Source organism: Oryza brachyantha, chromosome 5 (assembly GCF_000231095.2).
Source record: "Oryza brachyantha chromosome 5, ObraRS2, whole genome shotgun sequence".
NCBI lineage: Eukaryota > Viridiplantae > Streptophyta > Magnoliopsida > Poales > Poaceae > Oryza > Oryza brachyantha.
The window spans coordinates 11,512,071-11,529,901 of record NC_023167.2 but is presented as its reverse complement, the minus strand read 5'-3'; the positions used below and the strand labels follow the sequence as shown (position 1 = coordinate 11,529,901).

General features: G+C 39.9%; 2 protein-coding genes across 2 annotated transcripts; both read left to right on the top strand.

Annotated features, from left to right (window-relative positions):
• Positions 1 to 9,253: 9,253 nt before the first annotated feature.
• LOC102709843 (acyl carrier protein 2, mitochondrial-like) lies at positions 9,254 to 11,759 on the top strand. Its single transcript, XM_006654272.3, has 2 exons — positions 9,254 to 9,535; positions 11,304 to 11,759. The coding sequence occupies exons 1-2, from the start codon at positions 9,317 to 9,319 to the stop codon at positions 11,478 to 11,480; spliced, it is 396 nt and encodes a 131-aa protein (XP_006654335.2). The 5' UTR covers positions 9,254 to 9,316; the 3' UTR covers positions 11,481 to 11,759.
• Positions 11,760 to 16,070: 4,311 nt separating this feature from the next.
• On the top strand, positions 16,071 to 17,376 carry LOC102720709 (gibberellin-regulated protein 9-like). The gene is made up of 4 exons (XM_006655197.2): positions 16,071 to 16,322; positions 16,488 to 16,622; positions 16,706 to 16,739; positions 16,923 to 17,376. Exons 1-4 carry the CDS (start codon positions 16,218 to 16,220, stop codon positions 17,102 to 17,104), a joined length of 456 nt encoding a protein of 151 aa, XP_006655260.1. The 5' UTR covers positions 16,071 to 16,217; the 3' UTR covers positions 17,105 to 17,376.
• The last annotated feature ends 455 nt before the right edge of the window (positions 17,377 to 17,831 follow it).

The following is a 17,831-nucleotide window of genomic DNA, read 5'->3' as shown; positions in this document are numbered from 1 at the left end:
GTATGGATGTCAACTGCTGTGTACATATATGAATTTCCCAAACTAGATTTTTTTTTCTTAGTTAGGACCATATTTATGCAGCCATTTATTGCACACTTATATCGTACTCCCTCCATAAATAAGCAATTATTGAGAACAAATCTGAACATAGTTATATCTAAAATCATTGCTAACCATTGGTTTTTTTTTTGACAGTTTTATCGTCTTTCAGAAAATACCTCTAGGTACCAAAATTTATGCTAAAAAATTTGATGTCTCGACGCACAAGTTAACTGAAGGGACCAAATTTTACACCAAAAAATATAGTACATCCTGTACTTTCTGAAAGATAAGCAAATTTGCTCCTTTTTTGGGTAGGGGTTGTACCCAACTTAATTATCATATGTACAGATAAAGTATTTAAAATCAAGAGTGAAACTTCATCTTATTTCTTAACATGTGAATGTGTTTGTCGCATGTATACTCTACCAGGATTAACAATTTTGAAAGTGTAACATATGAAATCCCAATAATGTAAAAATCATATAAACAATAGGAAAATTAAAAAAAAAAGTTTATGTCTGCTTGTGCATGTTTCATTTCAAGTGTTTTTGGATTTTATTTTATCATTGCATGTACATATAAAAAATCAAATAAAAATCTAGCCTAAATTGGTGTAACAAAAATCATGGAAATATTCTCAAAAATAACAAATATTGCTCAAACTTAATTTAGTGCCTCAATTAATTATTTGAACTCGATCTGTCAAAATCAAATAACAACAATTTCATTTAAGCAACATATTGGGCTTCCATCAATTGCAGACATGGCTTGATGTTGCTTTGACCTTCCATAGCCGTGTAAAAGGACAGTCCTAACATTGCTATCCATTTTCGATTTCGAGCTAACTATCTTCTGATGCCCGATTTGATCCTCCACCAAATCAAAACCATAGATGATATAACCTTGCAAGTACACTAGAAGCTTAACCACACATTATGTTAACTCCAGTAATTTTCCTCTGATTTTTACTTCCCTTAATTTAACCCGTTAAAATTTGCATGAGTGACTATTAGTCTAGCACTTGGTCTCTAGGTTTGTCTCTCTAGCTTTCTCTATGACAATGGGCCCCAAGGCTCTATGGGACTCACCTGTCAGTCACTATGCATGCACCAACACCCCTACCATGTAGAGAAGTCTTGCCACGTGTGCTCACATGTCCATTTCTATCTGCTAACATCGTCAAAATGCATATGCCACACCGACCCCCGTTGTAGTTGCATTCACCTTCCCTATCACCGACCAGCTCCCCAGTTCACCCTAATCTGCTCTGTGCTTGTCCCAAATCTGAAAGCCTTTGGTCATCAGGAATAGAGGCATGAACTCTGGAATCAGTGAACGTTCATTGACTCCTACCGGAGCTCTGGTGAGCCCACTTACCAACTCATGCCAGAAATGTGTTCTTCCCACTCATTGGCATGCCCCCTCCTCTTGTCATGCAAGTTGTGTCCACCAAAACATTATATCCACCGGCGTCGGATTTTGGAGTATCGATGTACATCGAGTATTCATTCCAGCCACAACTATGCATCTCTAGCCAAGCACTCTTGACAGATGCATCGCCTAGAACCTAGTACCCAAATGCTCAATGAACCCATTGATTGGAGTTGTGAACTACGAACATCATCATTGACGTTCTCCTTTACAATGAACTTCTATCATAATTGCTTCCTTGTTATCCATCGAACAATTGATGTCTTATGCATGCCTCTTCCTAAGGTCCCCACAAAGACCAAAGACACGCACAAAGAGCCATTCGCCAACCAAAGGAGGCAATCGTTGTGAAGCCATTGTTCCTAAATTCACCATGATGATCTACATGTTGTTACTACTCTCCTGACCTTGCTAAATCTCATGTGTCATTCGGTGAGCCTCATGGAACCCCAAGGAACCTCATGCATGTGCTAGACTTGCCCAAATCAAGTCGAAGTCTAACTTCCCTCCACCACCCTAGCTACCTCGTCCCTCTTGTCTCTACTGATGTCGATTCCATTCACCATAGAATCTTTCCTTCTTTTGGCCATGACGCGTGAAACATCACCAATTAATGTTGGCGTCGATGCCAAGCGCACTGCCTCACATGCATGTGCCTCCCTCCTTTGTCCCTATCCTATGATAGAACAACCTTTGACCCCGGCTAGCCCTCGAACCCGATCGTGGCCCCATAGGTGGATGGCGAGGCACGAGGCACTAGAAGAATGCCAACCATGGTGGATGGTGATGTGGGGGAGGACACCTGGTGCTAGGCAGCGAGCTTGGAGGATGGCAGGCACGGTTGCAAGGTAGAGTCAGGAGGATGGCCAAAGCGGCGGCACATGTTGTGAGGTGGAGACCAGAGAGTGGTCGACACAGCAGCACTAGGCTCGGTATTGTCGTGTGTTAGTGGAGACGTGTTGACATAAAATTGGGTGGCCGGGGGAGGTGTGGGGATGACCAGATGAGGAAAGAGAGATGAGAAATTTGTGTTTAATTATATAGATGTGGACTCCACTTGTGGGTTATTAGGACCAGTGGGCTTAACATGTGATGATTAACATTTATATAGGGTCCCCACGGATTCCCCATGGGTGACATACCACCCCTGCCCCCGGAATTAGCCGAGGCTCTGGCCCCGTACTCCTGCAGGTGAAAAATTGCACATGTGAAAATGGATATTTTGTTACGTCTAGACAGTGGTTTTGCCTATGATTAATTGTGAACTAACTTTAAGGGAACAATTCTTCTAGTACTTCCATGGCAAGTGGTATGCATATGGTGGTATTTGTATACCGATAGAGGGAGTGTTCACCTAAGTCAATTAAGTACCAAACATAATGTCATGTACTTATGTTTATAGTACAATCACATGTGTTAGTATGGGACAGTCTTAGCATAATAAGTTGCTTATTATTTAGCCTTGCATTTTTCATATGTTGGTGTAGTATGAATTAGTCTTAATAATGAATTTAGAGGGGCTACCCAAAAGGAGTAGTTTAGGCATCTAAATCTAGCCAATATGCAATTATACAGTATTTCCTAGGGAAACATATAGTTTGTTTCTTAAAGTGGGCTGGTGTTGTTTATAAATGATTTATGGTGAGGTAATTTTCACTTTATCCATTTGCATGTTTGAGATATGAATCTTAAAAGTTTTATATGTGAATACGACATTTATATATGCACTCTAAATCTACATACAATTTGTGAGGTAGTTTTGTCAAATTAAAGTGTAAAAGAATAAATATAATATATTTAGATGATTTTTGCTGGAAGAATTTAAATTTTATCATCCAACATGTGCAAGCTATATGTGTTCGAAGTTATATGTGTTCAAATACACTATTTATACACTACATGAATTTTGAAAGTGCTCTCTGTGGTGATTTCGTCATATTTTTCTCTACAGAAATAGGGAGCAAAATTGTATTAATCTAAAAAAAATAGGTTCACTTTAATTGGAGTTCAAATAAATTTCCTATGAATTTTTGGAAGTTCTTATAGACTTTACACCCTAAATAAGTATATTCATTATACTATTTTACATATGTTTCATGTAATAGTTATGCCAAGTATAATTTATAAAAGTAAAGTGCATAATTTTATGAGTCTAACAAATTTGGATTCATCTCATTTGGAGCTAAAAAAAGATTTTATATTAATTTTACAATTTTGTCAGTTTCCGATTCAACTAAAAAGGTTATAAGCAATTTCATTTTAATTTTCCTAATTTTAAATCCAGTGTGGTCCACCACTCAGTGGGAGTACAAAATAGACCCATTGGGTTTTCCAAATAGCATAAAAGGTCCCTACACTTGGCAGTATTAATCAAAGAAGACATCAGAGTTTTAGGTAATTAATTGAGATATTGGTCCCACATGTAAGCAATTACATTCTTACCAATTAATCCTTAAAATCTTGAGGCTGATAACTAGAGGGGAGATGTGGTGTTGCAATTGCAGGGTTCAAGTCTTGTTGATCAGAAGATGGGTCGTGTGTGTCAATGCTCTTCCAAATTGAAAGTTATCTTTAACTAACGTAAGATCAAGCACTCTTGTTGCCATCATAACCATTCGTGGAAAAATGATACATGCCATTTGTTTGTACTAATATCATTCTTCAAATAAAAGGGGGGGTCTACATCTAGAACTAATTAGTTGAGGGCACTGCATGAACGTTATAAGATTTAACGCTTCCCCTAATATCTTCTCTATGTTATCATTAATTTGTACTCTTATATTTTCGAGGCATACCTAGCGACTTACCTACCCTCATCAATACATACTCACCAAGATCTAGACCCATATTCAGTGACAACTATCTAGACAATTCTTTGGTTGAGGAAAATTTGTAAATAGGCATGCATGTGGACACCAATATATGGGTAGAAATAATATCATAGTTGCAATAGCATCAAGGTGTTGTTGGTCCATAAGTCTATTAGAAGTTAGAGGTGAGTTAAATATTATTGAACATGTAGAATTAAATCCATGATTGTTTCACAATTAATATTCATTTGTCAATTTTGTGACACCATATATACCACTTATTTCTAATATGTCCTCTTCTATAATTTAATTAAATAAAACAGGCTTGATACTTTCCTAATAATGTCATTTAACTGTTGCATTCAATTTCTAGTTAGCGTATCTTTGAATTTTTTTAAGAGAACATATTTGAGACATATATATGCATCTTTGATTTTTCATTTAGAGAAAAATATTAGATATGTATCTTAGAAACATATATATATATATATATATATGTATGTATATATATATATATGTATGTATATATATATATATATTTGATAATAAGAGGGTGATCATAGGTCGATACATTTCTGGTAGTTCAATAATAGTAACTTCATAAATCTTGCAAAACTAGAAATGTTCATTTAGGATCCATTTAAAATGGTGCGTTTACTATTTACAATGTACGTAACTTCTTCAAACATACAATATGTACATTAATGTTACATGAGGAGAGAGATGGAGGGTTCAAAATTAATGTTGAAACTTCACCCTGCTTCATACATTTGAATATCTTTCGTCTCTAACTATTTTACCTATCTATATCCCTCTCCACCAACCATCTTATTCCCCATCAATTCAGTGCTTGATGAGGTTCTTCTCCACTAGACCAATCTCAACCTTATCAACCTCATCTAGCGAGCTCCTCCCTAGCGGCTCTCACCATGTTGCTACCACCCTACGGTCGTGTGCCCTTCACCCTTCCGTTGTGCCTCCTCCAAACTCTGCCAATCAACTTAAGTGTGCACCACACTCCTCAGACTTCAGCTCCCTCCATCCATGGCCAGTAGCCATTTCTCCACAACCAAAGGAGCCAGCCCTTGTCATTTTGTTGGGCTGCCAACCCCCACCCCGTTCATCCTAACTCATCTCTCACCCACCATGTCCTCTATAATCCCTGGCCTACCATTAATGCTAATCACATTATTTGAGTTTCACTGAACTAGATGAAACAAAAATTATGGTCTATATTTAAGTAGCTTGAGTGCAAAATATCATGCATTCAGAACTTATTAATTGAGTAAATAGTATAAATGTTATATTAACCTCTCTGACCACTATGGGAGTGTTGGACATCCACATGTGCCATGTTAGAGCATCTCTAGCATGACCTTTGAACTAAGCCCCCAAACTATTTCTAGTGTGTGGTGAAGAGAAAAAAAGCTAGGCCCAACAGAGCCCCTCCTTACAGTCCTTAAAATTTGAAGGCCCCAATTATCCCCTCACAACCCTCATTTCTAGGGGCCATAGACCAAGCCTCCATCTCCCTTTTTCCACGTGTATGACAATTCTACAACATGTGGTCCTCTTCTCCCTCCCATGCCCTCATTGCGTTGTCGCCACCCTTCCCTGTACTAGGCATGGTCTATGGTTGCGTTCTTTTCCACTGGTAAAGCTGTGCTGCCCATCATATTACATTAGCACGATTTTTAAACTACTAAATGATGTGTTTAGTGCAAAAGTTTATATATATAAAGTTACTGTAACAAATCAAATATAAATTCTATTTTTAAAGTTTTTAATAATTAATACTTAATTAAATACGTGCTAATTACGTTTCTCGTTTAGTGCGCCAAAAAAGCTTCAACCGTTGGGCTGAATCGAACGCACCCAAGGTCAATGAATACTCCATGAAAGCGCACGAATTAAATTATAATTGGTTAGAGATTTAACATGGAGACATGCAACATATTTTGAATTTAATTTTGATTGCAGCGTTTGAAATCATAAATTTAAATATAGTGGAAAACTATGCATTAGGAATATTTATATTTAAATTAGTATAATGCTAAACTAGTCATAAGCATAAATTTTATGTTGAAATTGAAGAAGAAAATAAATAAGGGCTGAGAAATGGTGATTGTTTCTAGAGTTGGAGACCTAGGGGTTAGCATTTATTGGCTCCAAAATAGGGGGCTATTTTCTGGAGATGCTCTTAGCAATTATATAGAGGTAAAATTTCTCTACCTTTTTGTTAATCAGTAATATACTTGTACATTGCAACATACTCGTATAATTGCTTATAAATTGCTCGAGTGCACATACCTCTCATAGAGAAAAAGAAGGGTATTTTAAAGAAACTACTTGATTTTTTCTGGTATTTTTTAGAAGTGGTGGTTTTTGCTTGACGTATGGTATGGAAGAGGATGAACGACTCCGCTTTTAAATAACAGACATAATACACATATAGTAAATTATGAGAGTCGTCTAATCTCATGCGTTGAGCTTGATCCATCCATCCGCTCTGGACACTGCCGACTCATCCACATCCATAGGCAAGTTGGGACGACCAACAGCTGGCGGCCCAGTTCTCTCGACAACAACGCTAGCAATTAATAACCCTAGTATGCGCCTTGACCGCCTTGACCTTCTCGTCCTCACCTTGCTCCTGCTACCACTCCCGCAGCAGGCGACGAACAACCTTTCCCGATCTTGCGCCGCCAGCTTCTTTGTCCACCTCTTCGGGTCCCCTATCTTCTCTAGCCCTTCCTTCCTCTTGGCACTGCTCTCTTTGTGTCCCTCGCCCTCGCTTCAGCGACCAGATAGCAAACTCGACATCGTCTTGCCAGTCCACCGTAGCACCGTCACCTAACTCCATTGCTCTTTTCTTTCTTGACGTAGATGGACGGTGAACCATCGCTGCCGTTAGTACGCCGTGAGGCGCCACCGATATGGTTTTCCCCAATCTTAGGTTATGGTGGCAGTCTTATTCCTACCATCTAAGTTTCATATAAAGTTCTCTCTTAAATTACTAATATGATCTACAATCCAATTACATAGTTGTATCATTGGAGTAAAATCCTCATATCAAGATCTTACATGATTATATTCCGATGAAAAAACATATATGTTGTACTTTTATCATATATGTAAATTACTTTTAGATTTCATTAAATCACTTCTTAGAGCATCCCCAACAGCTCATCTATCTCATCCTCTATCCTAAAAATAGAGGATGAAGATTACAAATTGAGCTCCAACAGAACGGTCATCCTATCATCTATTTTTAGATGTCATCCATATTAGGAGAGAGAACGTTCATATTTCGATGATCTCTCTCCATCCTCCAAAGAGATGTAGAGGATGTCATATATGGATGATCTAGTGGAATACAAATAGATATGAAGGATGAAACTAGTTTAGATGATCATCCAAATGAAAATATGGATGACCAAATTTAGATGAGCTGTTGGGGATGCTCTTAGACATTTATGAAAGTAACTTCAATAAAGTCTAAAAGTAATTTACATAAACTATAAAAGTAAATTGACACATAGTGAAAGTGAGTTGTTACATGACTAAAGTAAATATAGTGTAGGAGTAAAAACATGAATTTATTTAGAAATTAAATTAAATCAGCACAAAGTATAGAACTAACTAAAACAACAATAAAATTAAATTATTCACAACATTATGAATGTTTAGGATGTAATTTAATCAAATCTAAAAGTAATTTAGATATATCATAAAAGTGATTTATATGATGTATATTTTTATTCATCGTAATATAATCATGTAAGATCTTGTTATCAAGATTTAATTGCCAATAAATACAACAGTATAATCAGATTATAGATTAATTCAAGAGAAATTCAAGCTTATGCGTAAGGAAAATATTCCTTACGGTTCCTTGTCTACATAGTGCATACTCCCATGTGAGAAAGAGTTGCATGCTATTTTTGGCATTCGTTGGAGTAATTCTACAAGGGCAAGGGTTAGGTTCAGACAGTAGCGCATATTGGGGATTGAGGGTTGAGAGTTTAGAGTAGGAAATTAATGGTGAATTTGAGATGGAAATGACTTTTAGTCTCAATCCCTTACGGAGTATTTGATAACATGGAAAAGAATTGGTGGAGAAGTTTTGTGGGAAGTAGAATTTAAATAATGATGGAGGGCTCATATTTATCTAAATAATGTAAAGGGAAGAATTCCCTTCCAACTTGCAGGTCCTCGTGAGGTGTTAAAACATAGAGAGTTTATCCCTCAATTTCCAATCCACGTCCCTCTAAACCTCTTATCTTCTGTAATTAAACAAAAGAGCTCTAAAACTCTCATGCGGTCATGCCCCCCTAACCAAACAAAAGACGATAAATTTAACGATTTGACATTTTCTTCGTTAGTATTAACACTTATGAGTAGACATATGGATCATTTAAGTCAATAACAGTAAGACATAATGTCAAATAATCAAAACTCATGAGTGTCTCAAAAGTAAATCCTTCTCTACCAGACTCATCTACCCAAACGCGCTTGGAATGGAGTAATATGTATTGGGATTGAATTTTTTTTATTTTTTAAACATTTTTAAGAAATAATTTTATTACTAAACTTTCAGAAAAATATTTCCACCGCATGAACCTTTTGGTCACGCCATCAATATTGGCGTGGCCAAACGGCTTGCCACGCCATTGTCGGTGGCGTAGCAGTATTGTCTTGCCACGCCACTGTCACGCCACACGGCGCCGAAAAGGTTGTGTGACAGTGTTGTCTTGCCACGCCAATGTTGGTAGCGTGGCCAAAAGGTTTAGATTTGGAAAAAATTTTCCCGGAGATTTAGTAATAAAATTATTTTTTAAAAAGGTTTAAAAAATAAAAAAATTTCATTGGGATTTTGCTCGAAGCCATTGGATCCAAACCGAGCCCATCGGCATCTTGCTCGGCTAGATGGGCCGGACTGGCCAGGGTTAGCCGAGCTCCACCAGCCCGCACCCATCCCACCACCCACTCCGCCGCACCACCCACAGACGAAGGAGAGGACACGAGGAGAAATGGCGATGGCGGCGGCGAGGAGGGCCCTCCTGAGCCACCTGCGCGTGCCGGTGGCTCGTCCGGCCGCTGCGGCGGCGGCGGGCACCGGCGTCCCCGCCGCGCGGCTCCTGTCGTCGGCGACGGATGAGGGGGCCAAGGGCTCGTTCCTCGACAAGGGCGAGGTCGCCGACCGCATCGTCTCCGTCGTCAAGAACTTCCAGAAGGTCGAGCCCTCCAAGGTGAGCACCCGCCGCCGACGCCTGCGAGCGGGCCCTCCTTATACACATGGACTCAGATCTAGCGTGCTCCTGCTATTTTGATTTTGTTGCTTCCTTTCATGGAAGAGAGAGATAGATTGGTTCTTGCAAAAAAAAAAATCTGCTTTTGATACTTTAAGTTGTTGTAATGGTTTGTTTTGATAGAATCGATTAGAGCTGAGACTGTGTCATTTAGGGGGTAGGACAAACAGCAAGCTTTACTCTTTGCTATACAGTTAAGAAACTTTTTTAAGTTTGGAACATAAGTGATTGATGGATGATATTGCCCTTATGTGTAGACAAAGCTGAGGTTTTTGATGACTCTAGTGCTAAAGTATGCGATGTAGCAAATTTGAACAGTAATCCCAGAGTCCCTGTCCTGTTTACATGCAATATGTTGCCTTGAGCAGGAATGTGTTTTTTTGTGTCTTGTATTTTACTGCTAAAGATAACATATACCCTAGTATGAGTATATTGCATTTGTATATTATCTGTCTGCTTTTGTTATCAAATTCTGGAGATAGCAAGTCTCTTTTTGGATGCACTCCCATCTCAAGATTGAAGTTGGCAAATGGTTAAATGTCTCATCTTTGCTTTTTCTGTTTCTGCAATTTGTAATTGGCTGATATTTTTTCTAATTTCAATGAGTGTTGTTGTTTGGCCTCCATGTCTTTATTATAGACCCATAGGCCTAACTACCAACGATATGCAGCTTCCATATTTTCGACATAAATGTAGTACTAGCAGTCAATATAATAGGATTTAATTGTGTTTCTAACAAAAATCAATTAGATTGTATCCACATGTTACGTTTGATGAAACAGTTGTGGCTATATCAATTATCATAATATTATTAATTTGATTGGCTAATAATTAAAGTCCTCCACAATTAACTATCTCTATGTTACTAGCTAAATACCTGTGGTTTGCTATAGAGAAATAAATTATGTGCGTGCTAGTATTGTTTGGAACTTACTTTTAGAGATGAAAAATATAACCAATATATAGGACTATTTTGAAATAATATAGTTGGTGGATGGCAGATTTACTGCTACCACCATTACTTTCTTTTAGAATAGTATAGAGTATAGATTACTAATTATATTTAGTAGCTAATGCTCATATGGTTTGTTCAACGTGTCATGCTAGTACCTTCTTTCACGCTCAAGTGATCATGTCACGTTGAGGTACTGTAGGAAAAAGAATTGTTGGTTGTAGGAAAAAGAACTGTTGGTCTTAGTTTGAAGTCTGGTCTGAGCATGTTTTGAAAGTTCTCCCAATTACTTCAATAATATTAGAAACCATGACTGTGTGCTTAAGGGTAAGTCAGTGCAGAACTAGTATTGTATGCCTGTCTTAGATACCCTGCTGTGGTTTGGTGGATGTTACTTGTACTAGCGGGCTCTGTAATACATTGATAAAGAACTTTGTTTTTAACTAAAAGAATATTTTGACAGCAATTCATGTAGCGGTCTGCTTGCATACTGGAATGTTCTGTTCACTATTGCAGGCATGTGTAGGGTTTAAAATAATAAGATTTATCTAGGAGTCAAATAAATGGGGAACTTTTTATCTTTGTTATTAGGTTATAGTTATACTATTGCAATCTGTCTAGATTTGCAGTTCTCTAGATACTGAACTTCCAATGGCATGGAATGAAATCTCTCTGTTGTTTGTTTAGTGAATGTTGATTTCATATTTCTATAATGTTGCGACTATCAGTAATCAGTGTCTCCAACAAATCTTGCAGGTGACTCCAAATGCTCATTTCCAGAAGGACCTTGGACTTGATAGCCTGGATACGGTTGAGATTGTCATGGCCTTTGAGGAAGAATTTGGCTTCGAGATCCCAGACAATGAGGCAGAGAAGATTGATTCCATCAAAACGGCAGTTGACTTCATTGCATCGCATCCTCAAGCAAAATAAGGATCTGTGCAAATTCTCAGTTACTGCTTCCGTTAGCCCATTTTTTTTCGCATGAACCAATCTGTGTCAGCAGAGGACCAGTTTTCTTGTGTTTGCTCTGCATAACCATATTCTGAGGGTTATCCTTCTTACACAACTTGAATAGGAAATCGTTTTTTTTTAATTGGCTGTTTTGAATAAGCTTTGCCGCATTTGGCTGTGTGAGGCTTTATATGATGCTAATTGCAGCCAAACTTGAGATGCTATATTGCTGGTTGTAGATCTTGTGCAAACCAGGGTTGGTCCGTTGGTCCTTCCTTTTCAGCCTCAAAATTATGGAAGGAAAGCTGAGTTGGCGATGCCACCTGCCGTTACATGAAGCTGGCTAGGCACCTTTCTTTTTGGAATTCATCCCTCTTATAATGATGCACCAAATCGGTCAGTTCTTACGATAATCAACTGATCACATACTAGCAAACTAGCACACTTCAATTTACATCTAGTGACGATGAGCTCGTTAGACTATCCACAGAGGGCTTACGTGGCGTTTGGCCTCGGGCTGCCACGGCGGAGAGAGGAAACTAGCTGGCACTTTTCGCTCAGCCTGCAGAGCGACATGTGTCCTCGCGAGGTAACGAGCACCTCTGCCTCAAGCTCGGCGAGGAAGCGCCCAGTGACACACTACGAGAGGTCACCGTCCCAGCGTGGTTCCTTGGTGCAGACGAGAGAAAATCAGACGAAAGCGCCCTCTCGCCGGGAGCACAAGGCCTAGGGTTTTCTTCTCACGGTGGGTCAGTCCTTCTCTAGTACCTATTGGCGAGTGGATCTAGGTGGGCAAGCACCGGTTGGGGCTAGAGTCGCTGGATCCATTAGCTGTAGACTAGGAGGTTGACGAAGCGGTGGCGGCGGCGACGTCGAAGGGAGGGACGGGGCAACCGGGAGGTCGATGAAGGGGTGACGGCGTGGTCATCGTTGAGAGGACGATGTTGTGTGTCCTCGTCTCCATCTCCTCGGCTTTTGATTTGGGCTGCCCTCTAATCCAGGGTAAGCCTCTAAATTCACCTACGGACTAATGGGCTAAAGTCATCCGCACTGTGGCACTTGCTTACTCAGCCGGGTATCTCCAATATTTTGAGCCCACCTTACTAGCACCCCACCGTGGGCCGAGTGGCTTTTAAGTGGTCTAGGCTGAGATGTTACGTAGGGGAGTACCCCTAGTGTGAATGGCCTTATTAGCAAAGATGCAGAGAACTATGTCTGTGTGACACAGGTGACAGCGGACAGCGAGTGACCAGCGTGCATGCAACTTGTTGCTGCGACCACGCAGCAGCACACAGGAATTGAAACCCCGGTTTGGCAGTGCAGGGCAGAGGCTCACAGGAGATGAGATGGAGGAGCTGGCCGCGCAGGGAGGGAGGGGAGGGACGAACGCCGGCGGCGGGCCGGCCGGGCGGCAGGTGTGACGACGACGACGAGGAGCCTCGATCGCGTCACATGCATGCAGCGGCGAGGAAGGGACAAGATTGATCAGACTCCTCCTTTGTCAGAGATCGATGATATGCTGCTCAAGTGTCACGGGAGAAGATCGTGTGTGGCAGCTCGCAAAGCAACAACGACGCGGGGAGCGAGAAGCATGGGGGAGATCAGGGCACGGGTTCGAATGCAATCTAGGAATTGATTGAGCTTCTGTTAGATACGTGGTGTACCTGCCTATTGTATACTTCCTCTCTCTCTCCCAATATATAAACGTTTCTCTAGTTAAAATTATAAAGATAAAGTAGATAAAAATATTTAGAGAAATATAAAAAAAATTAAATATGAATATAATTGTGATTAATTAAAAATTATTTTTTAAAAAATGAATGTAAAGTGATAGAAATAGTTTTATTTTATAACGGATGAAGTGCAGGTTTGCAAGGAAGGCCGAGGCTAGCAAGTACAACTAGTACTATAGCTTGTGCATGCTTATGTTCTAGTAGTATCTTTTATTGCTCTTCTTCATTTTTTATAATGATTATATATATACACCCACCCACAATTCAATTTAGCCTCTACTATTATATTCTCTGTACCAAAATAATTTTATTTTTAACATAACTCATATACATCAATACAAGACCACAAATACTACTAGTATATTCTCTTTTTTTTTTGTAAAATCACAGTACACTAGTTAACAAATTGTAATGCATTTGCCCCTCACTTTACTATAATCTACTGAATAATTTCTCAATAAATAAAATCTTTAGGGACAAATAGAGGAAACTAAAAAATAAAATATTTATGGGACATTGATACTACGTTCAAACACAACAGTGATAGATACTTCCATCCTTCTAAGTTCTAAATTCCCCTTCTGCTTGTGAAAATAACAGTTTTACTGAGACTTACTTATGCTTCTCCCATTTGCGCCTATGGTGCTGCATGCATGAGCATAATTCTGCCATTTGGTAGCACTCCGGTTTCTTTTTGACTAGCTGTACAATTTTCGATAGAACATCATCACTAAAATCTGTTAAATATAACTGTCACTATATATTATGATTATATCGTAACTTCCATGTAAAATGGAATATAACTTACATATAATTCACCTTAACTATCCAAAAACAACATGCTAGCATAGCTACTCGTGTGTGATTTGTCAAGCCGAGATCGTGAAGTCGATCCCCGGTGTGAGCGTGCGTTTTCTACCGATCTGTACACGAATCGTAAAGCACATCGAACGTCCCGAAATTCAAAATATGCTCCCTCTAACTGTTTTCCTCGTCAGTCCACGGAAAACTTTTCAACTTATATTATATGTTTAGATTAATTAGCACATATAAATTTAGATAAGACAAAAAATTCTTATAATGTGAAATATATGGAATATAGTTGAAGTTCAATATACATGAGAATAAGATTTCAAAGATGAAGACACACATTTTTGTTTCTGCTTATTCTTATAAGCCAAAATTTGAATTTGAATTTGAAGTTGATTTGAGGTTTTTTTCGTCTAAGTTTATTTTCAACTTTGACTTATCATTATGAATACGTATATAAATATTTTATTTACAATACAATCGTCCCCAAAGATGGTTCCAAACGACGCCCTCCGGCCGATCTGGACGCATCCATCGATCCACGGACAGTCAGGTTTGGTCCTTTCTCATGCATGCGGCGGGGAGTTGCATGTGAGCAAACATTCGTGGATAGCATCATTTCAACTTCATTCTTGGCCTCCTCTGCTGTGTTCTGTGTGGCTGTGGTGTTCGTCAGTTTTTCTTCTCCCCCATTTGCTCCTAGTGCCTTTGCTTTCTGCTCGTCTGAATAACACCCTTGCATCTAAACAAAAATGCACGTATGGCTGGATTAATCCAATGCGTTTGAACCCCCTTTTTTTTCTTGTAATTGTGCTCTGAATTCAGGGTTTGTAGTAGCCGAAATGAACCAAGTTTTTTTGGGGCTCCACGCGCCCGAATGCGGAAACTTTGGTGCCAAACCGAGGACAGATTTGTCCGCTTTCAACCGCCTGTGCAAGTGCAACCACCGGCTGTTTGGATCCTTCTAACTTTTTTTTTAAGGATTTTATTACAATACCTTTGGATGCGTATGACCCATCCATAAAGTTAGATTCAACGAATAAGATTTAATCTTGCTACATGTGCTAATGGGTGCAGTATGAGCAGTAAAAGGGTAATTTTGGAAAAAAAATAATATATGGTATTATTATAAATTTGTGTTGTTGCAAAGTTTTGTTCTTAATCCCTACGGGTCAATAAGCCTAGCCCACAATTGGTTTAGAGCTAAACATACATCATGTTCTTCATCAATGTTGGTGTGATCGATGATCCTAAACAGTAATCGTGTCTTGACGAGATCCCTGTGATGTTTGGATTTATTCTTCTTTGTAACTTAATTAAAGATGTATGATTTGCTTATTTGTGTACTTGGTGAATTAATTAGCTGAGCTTTTTTTTCTAAAAAAATTGAACATAGAGATCAAAGCGGCACCCACACTCAACATATTCCATTGCTATTGGAATTATTCAGGGGTTGGCATGTTCGGAACTTGAGATGGTTGTGTCTATCGAGTTGGGCCGAGTGAACCTGCCCGCTTTGCCTCCGTGAGATTAGGAGCACAGGACTAGACTAAAATACCCTTCCATATTACAAAAGAAAAGTCTAAAATATCCATCACAATTAACGGTTAGATTTGATCATACTACACTACTTACCATCCCAGTGGAAGGTGATGTAAAAGAGCCCTTTTCTTAAGCCTCTGTCACATCGAATGTTTGATACTAATTAGAAGTATTAAATATAGATATTAATAAAACTCACCCTATACTCTAGACTATTTCGCGAGATGAATCTATTGAGCCTAGTTAGTTCATGATTAGCGAATGTATGCTATCATAAATATTTACTAATCGTTGATTAATTATGCTTAAAAAATTATTTAATAAAATAGCCTTTATTTATGCAATTAAGTTTGTTATCTGTCTATATTTAATACTCCAGATTACGTCGAAACATCTCAGAAAAAAATATCCCTGGACAGCCTCTACAATATTGCCTCTCTCTCTCTCTATCTATCTCTATATCAGGAGAGAGAGCACCGTAGAACAACTAATGTGGTGTACTTGTTTGTGCATTGTTTTGCTGCTCACGGAGTCACAGGACAGGGCAGGCAGAGCCTTCGAAATCGATCGCAGGGGAGGAGCAGTAGGATCGAGAGCTTAGCTGCCTCTGAGGCAAGTGAGAGCAGCGGCCATGGATATGGAGGAAGGTCGGTTCAGATCAGGGTGCGCCGTGCTCCGCTGCACTGCCATTGCCATGGCGGTGCTGCTGCTTCTCTGCTCCAGCGAAGACGCTCAGGTTGGTCCGCCTCTCTCGAGTCTCTCCCACAGCCTCGCTGCTTGCTGACGAGATGATGTTTTGTTTTGTTTTGTTTCTTCCATTGCTCGATCTCTAATTAGTCGAAGTGAACTAGAAATCTCTCTTTCTTGCAACAATTATGACGTTAAGTTGCGTTTCATGCAGGCCGACGCTGCTTACCTGCCGTGGCCAGCTCCGACGACGCCGCCGCCGCCGTCGCCTGCCGCTGCTGCCAACTCCACCTCCACCTCCACCGCGGCGAACACCACCGGGCCGCCGCAGCCGACCGCCTTCCCCATGGTAGATACTACATCCCACCTCTCGCGCGCAAAAAACGCTGACAAAATTCACAATGCACTACTAACCGCGTCGTCCTCACGCAGTACGGCGTGACCCCCGGCAGCCTGCGTCCACAAGGTAAATTAACCAAGCTCTTAGCTCTCCATACATGGAGACGAATGATCGAGATGGATTAAAGCATCTCTCTCTGTCTGTCTGAATTTGCTCTCATCGCATTGATTTGAAGCTAGGCAGGCAATTGATTGAGGAAGTAAACTGATCGAGGCGAGATTGATTGGTGCATGGGTATGGTATGTGCAGAGTGCGGGGGGAGGTGCGCGTACAGGTGCTCGGCGACGGCGTACCGGAAGCCGTGCATGTTCTTCTGCCAGAAGTGCTGCGCCTCCTGCCTCTGCGTGCCGCCGGGGACCTACGGCAACAAGCAGTCCTGCCCCTGCTACAGCGGCTGGAAGACCAAGCGAGGAGGCCCCAAGTGCCCCTAGCTGCCTTGCCAGTTGCGACTGCACAGCCATTGTTGCTGTTGAGGAGGAGGAGGTAGCCTTGGTTGCAAGCTCTTTCTTCCCCAGCGACCTTTGCTTCTTTTCTTTCTTTCTTTCTTTCTTTCTTTCTTTTTTGTCTTGTCTACCACGAGCATTTGTCTGTACTGATTTTGTGGATCCTAGGTTGAAGGTGAGTTGTCAGAATACATTTTGATCGAGGTGTTTGTTTTGTTTGTAATATGTACCAATATGGAGTTTAATTTGTAATTTTTGTATGCCATGCAAAAAATTTGCTATCTCTCCTTGTATTGGGCATTCTTACTAGTCGGATGCTTCGTAAATTGATGTGCTCTTAGGTGTTCATGTTCCGATCTTTCGATGAAAGAGGTAAATTAAATTAAAAGGATACGATGTTGATGATTCGACTATGACAATACAAGGACGTCGTGCCTTAGCAATCACAAGACCAACTCCAACGATCATTTGTGATTTTAACGAACAGTGATCAATCCAACCATAAGAGTATTTGTTTGCAATCAATACTTCACTACAACAGGATAGACAAGCAACTCAATTATTATGATGAGAAGACGAGAATAATTTTATCATCATTGAGAAGATACCAGTAGTCAATAGATAGACGCGTAATGACGTAAATTTTCTCAAAATATGATGGAAGGTGGAAGGACCACCTAGAGTTGAAAAATTATCTCACTTAAAAATTGTTCCA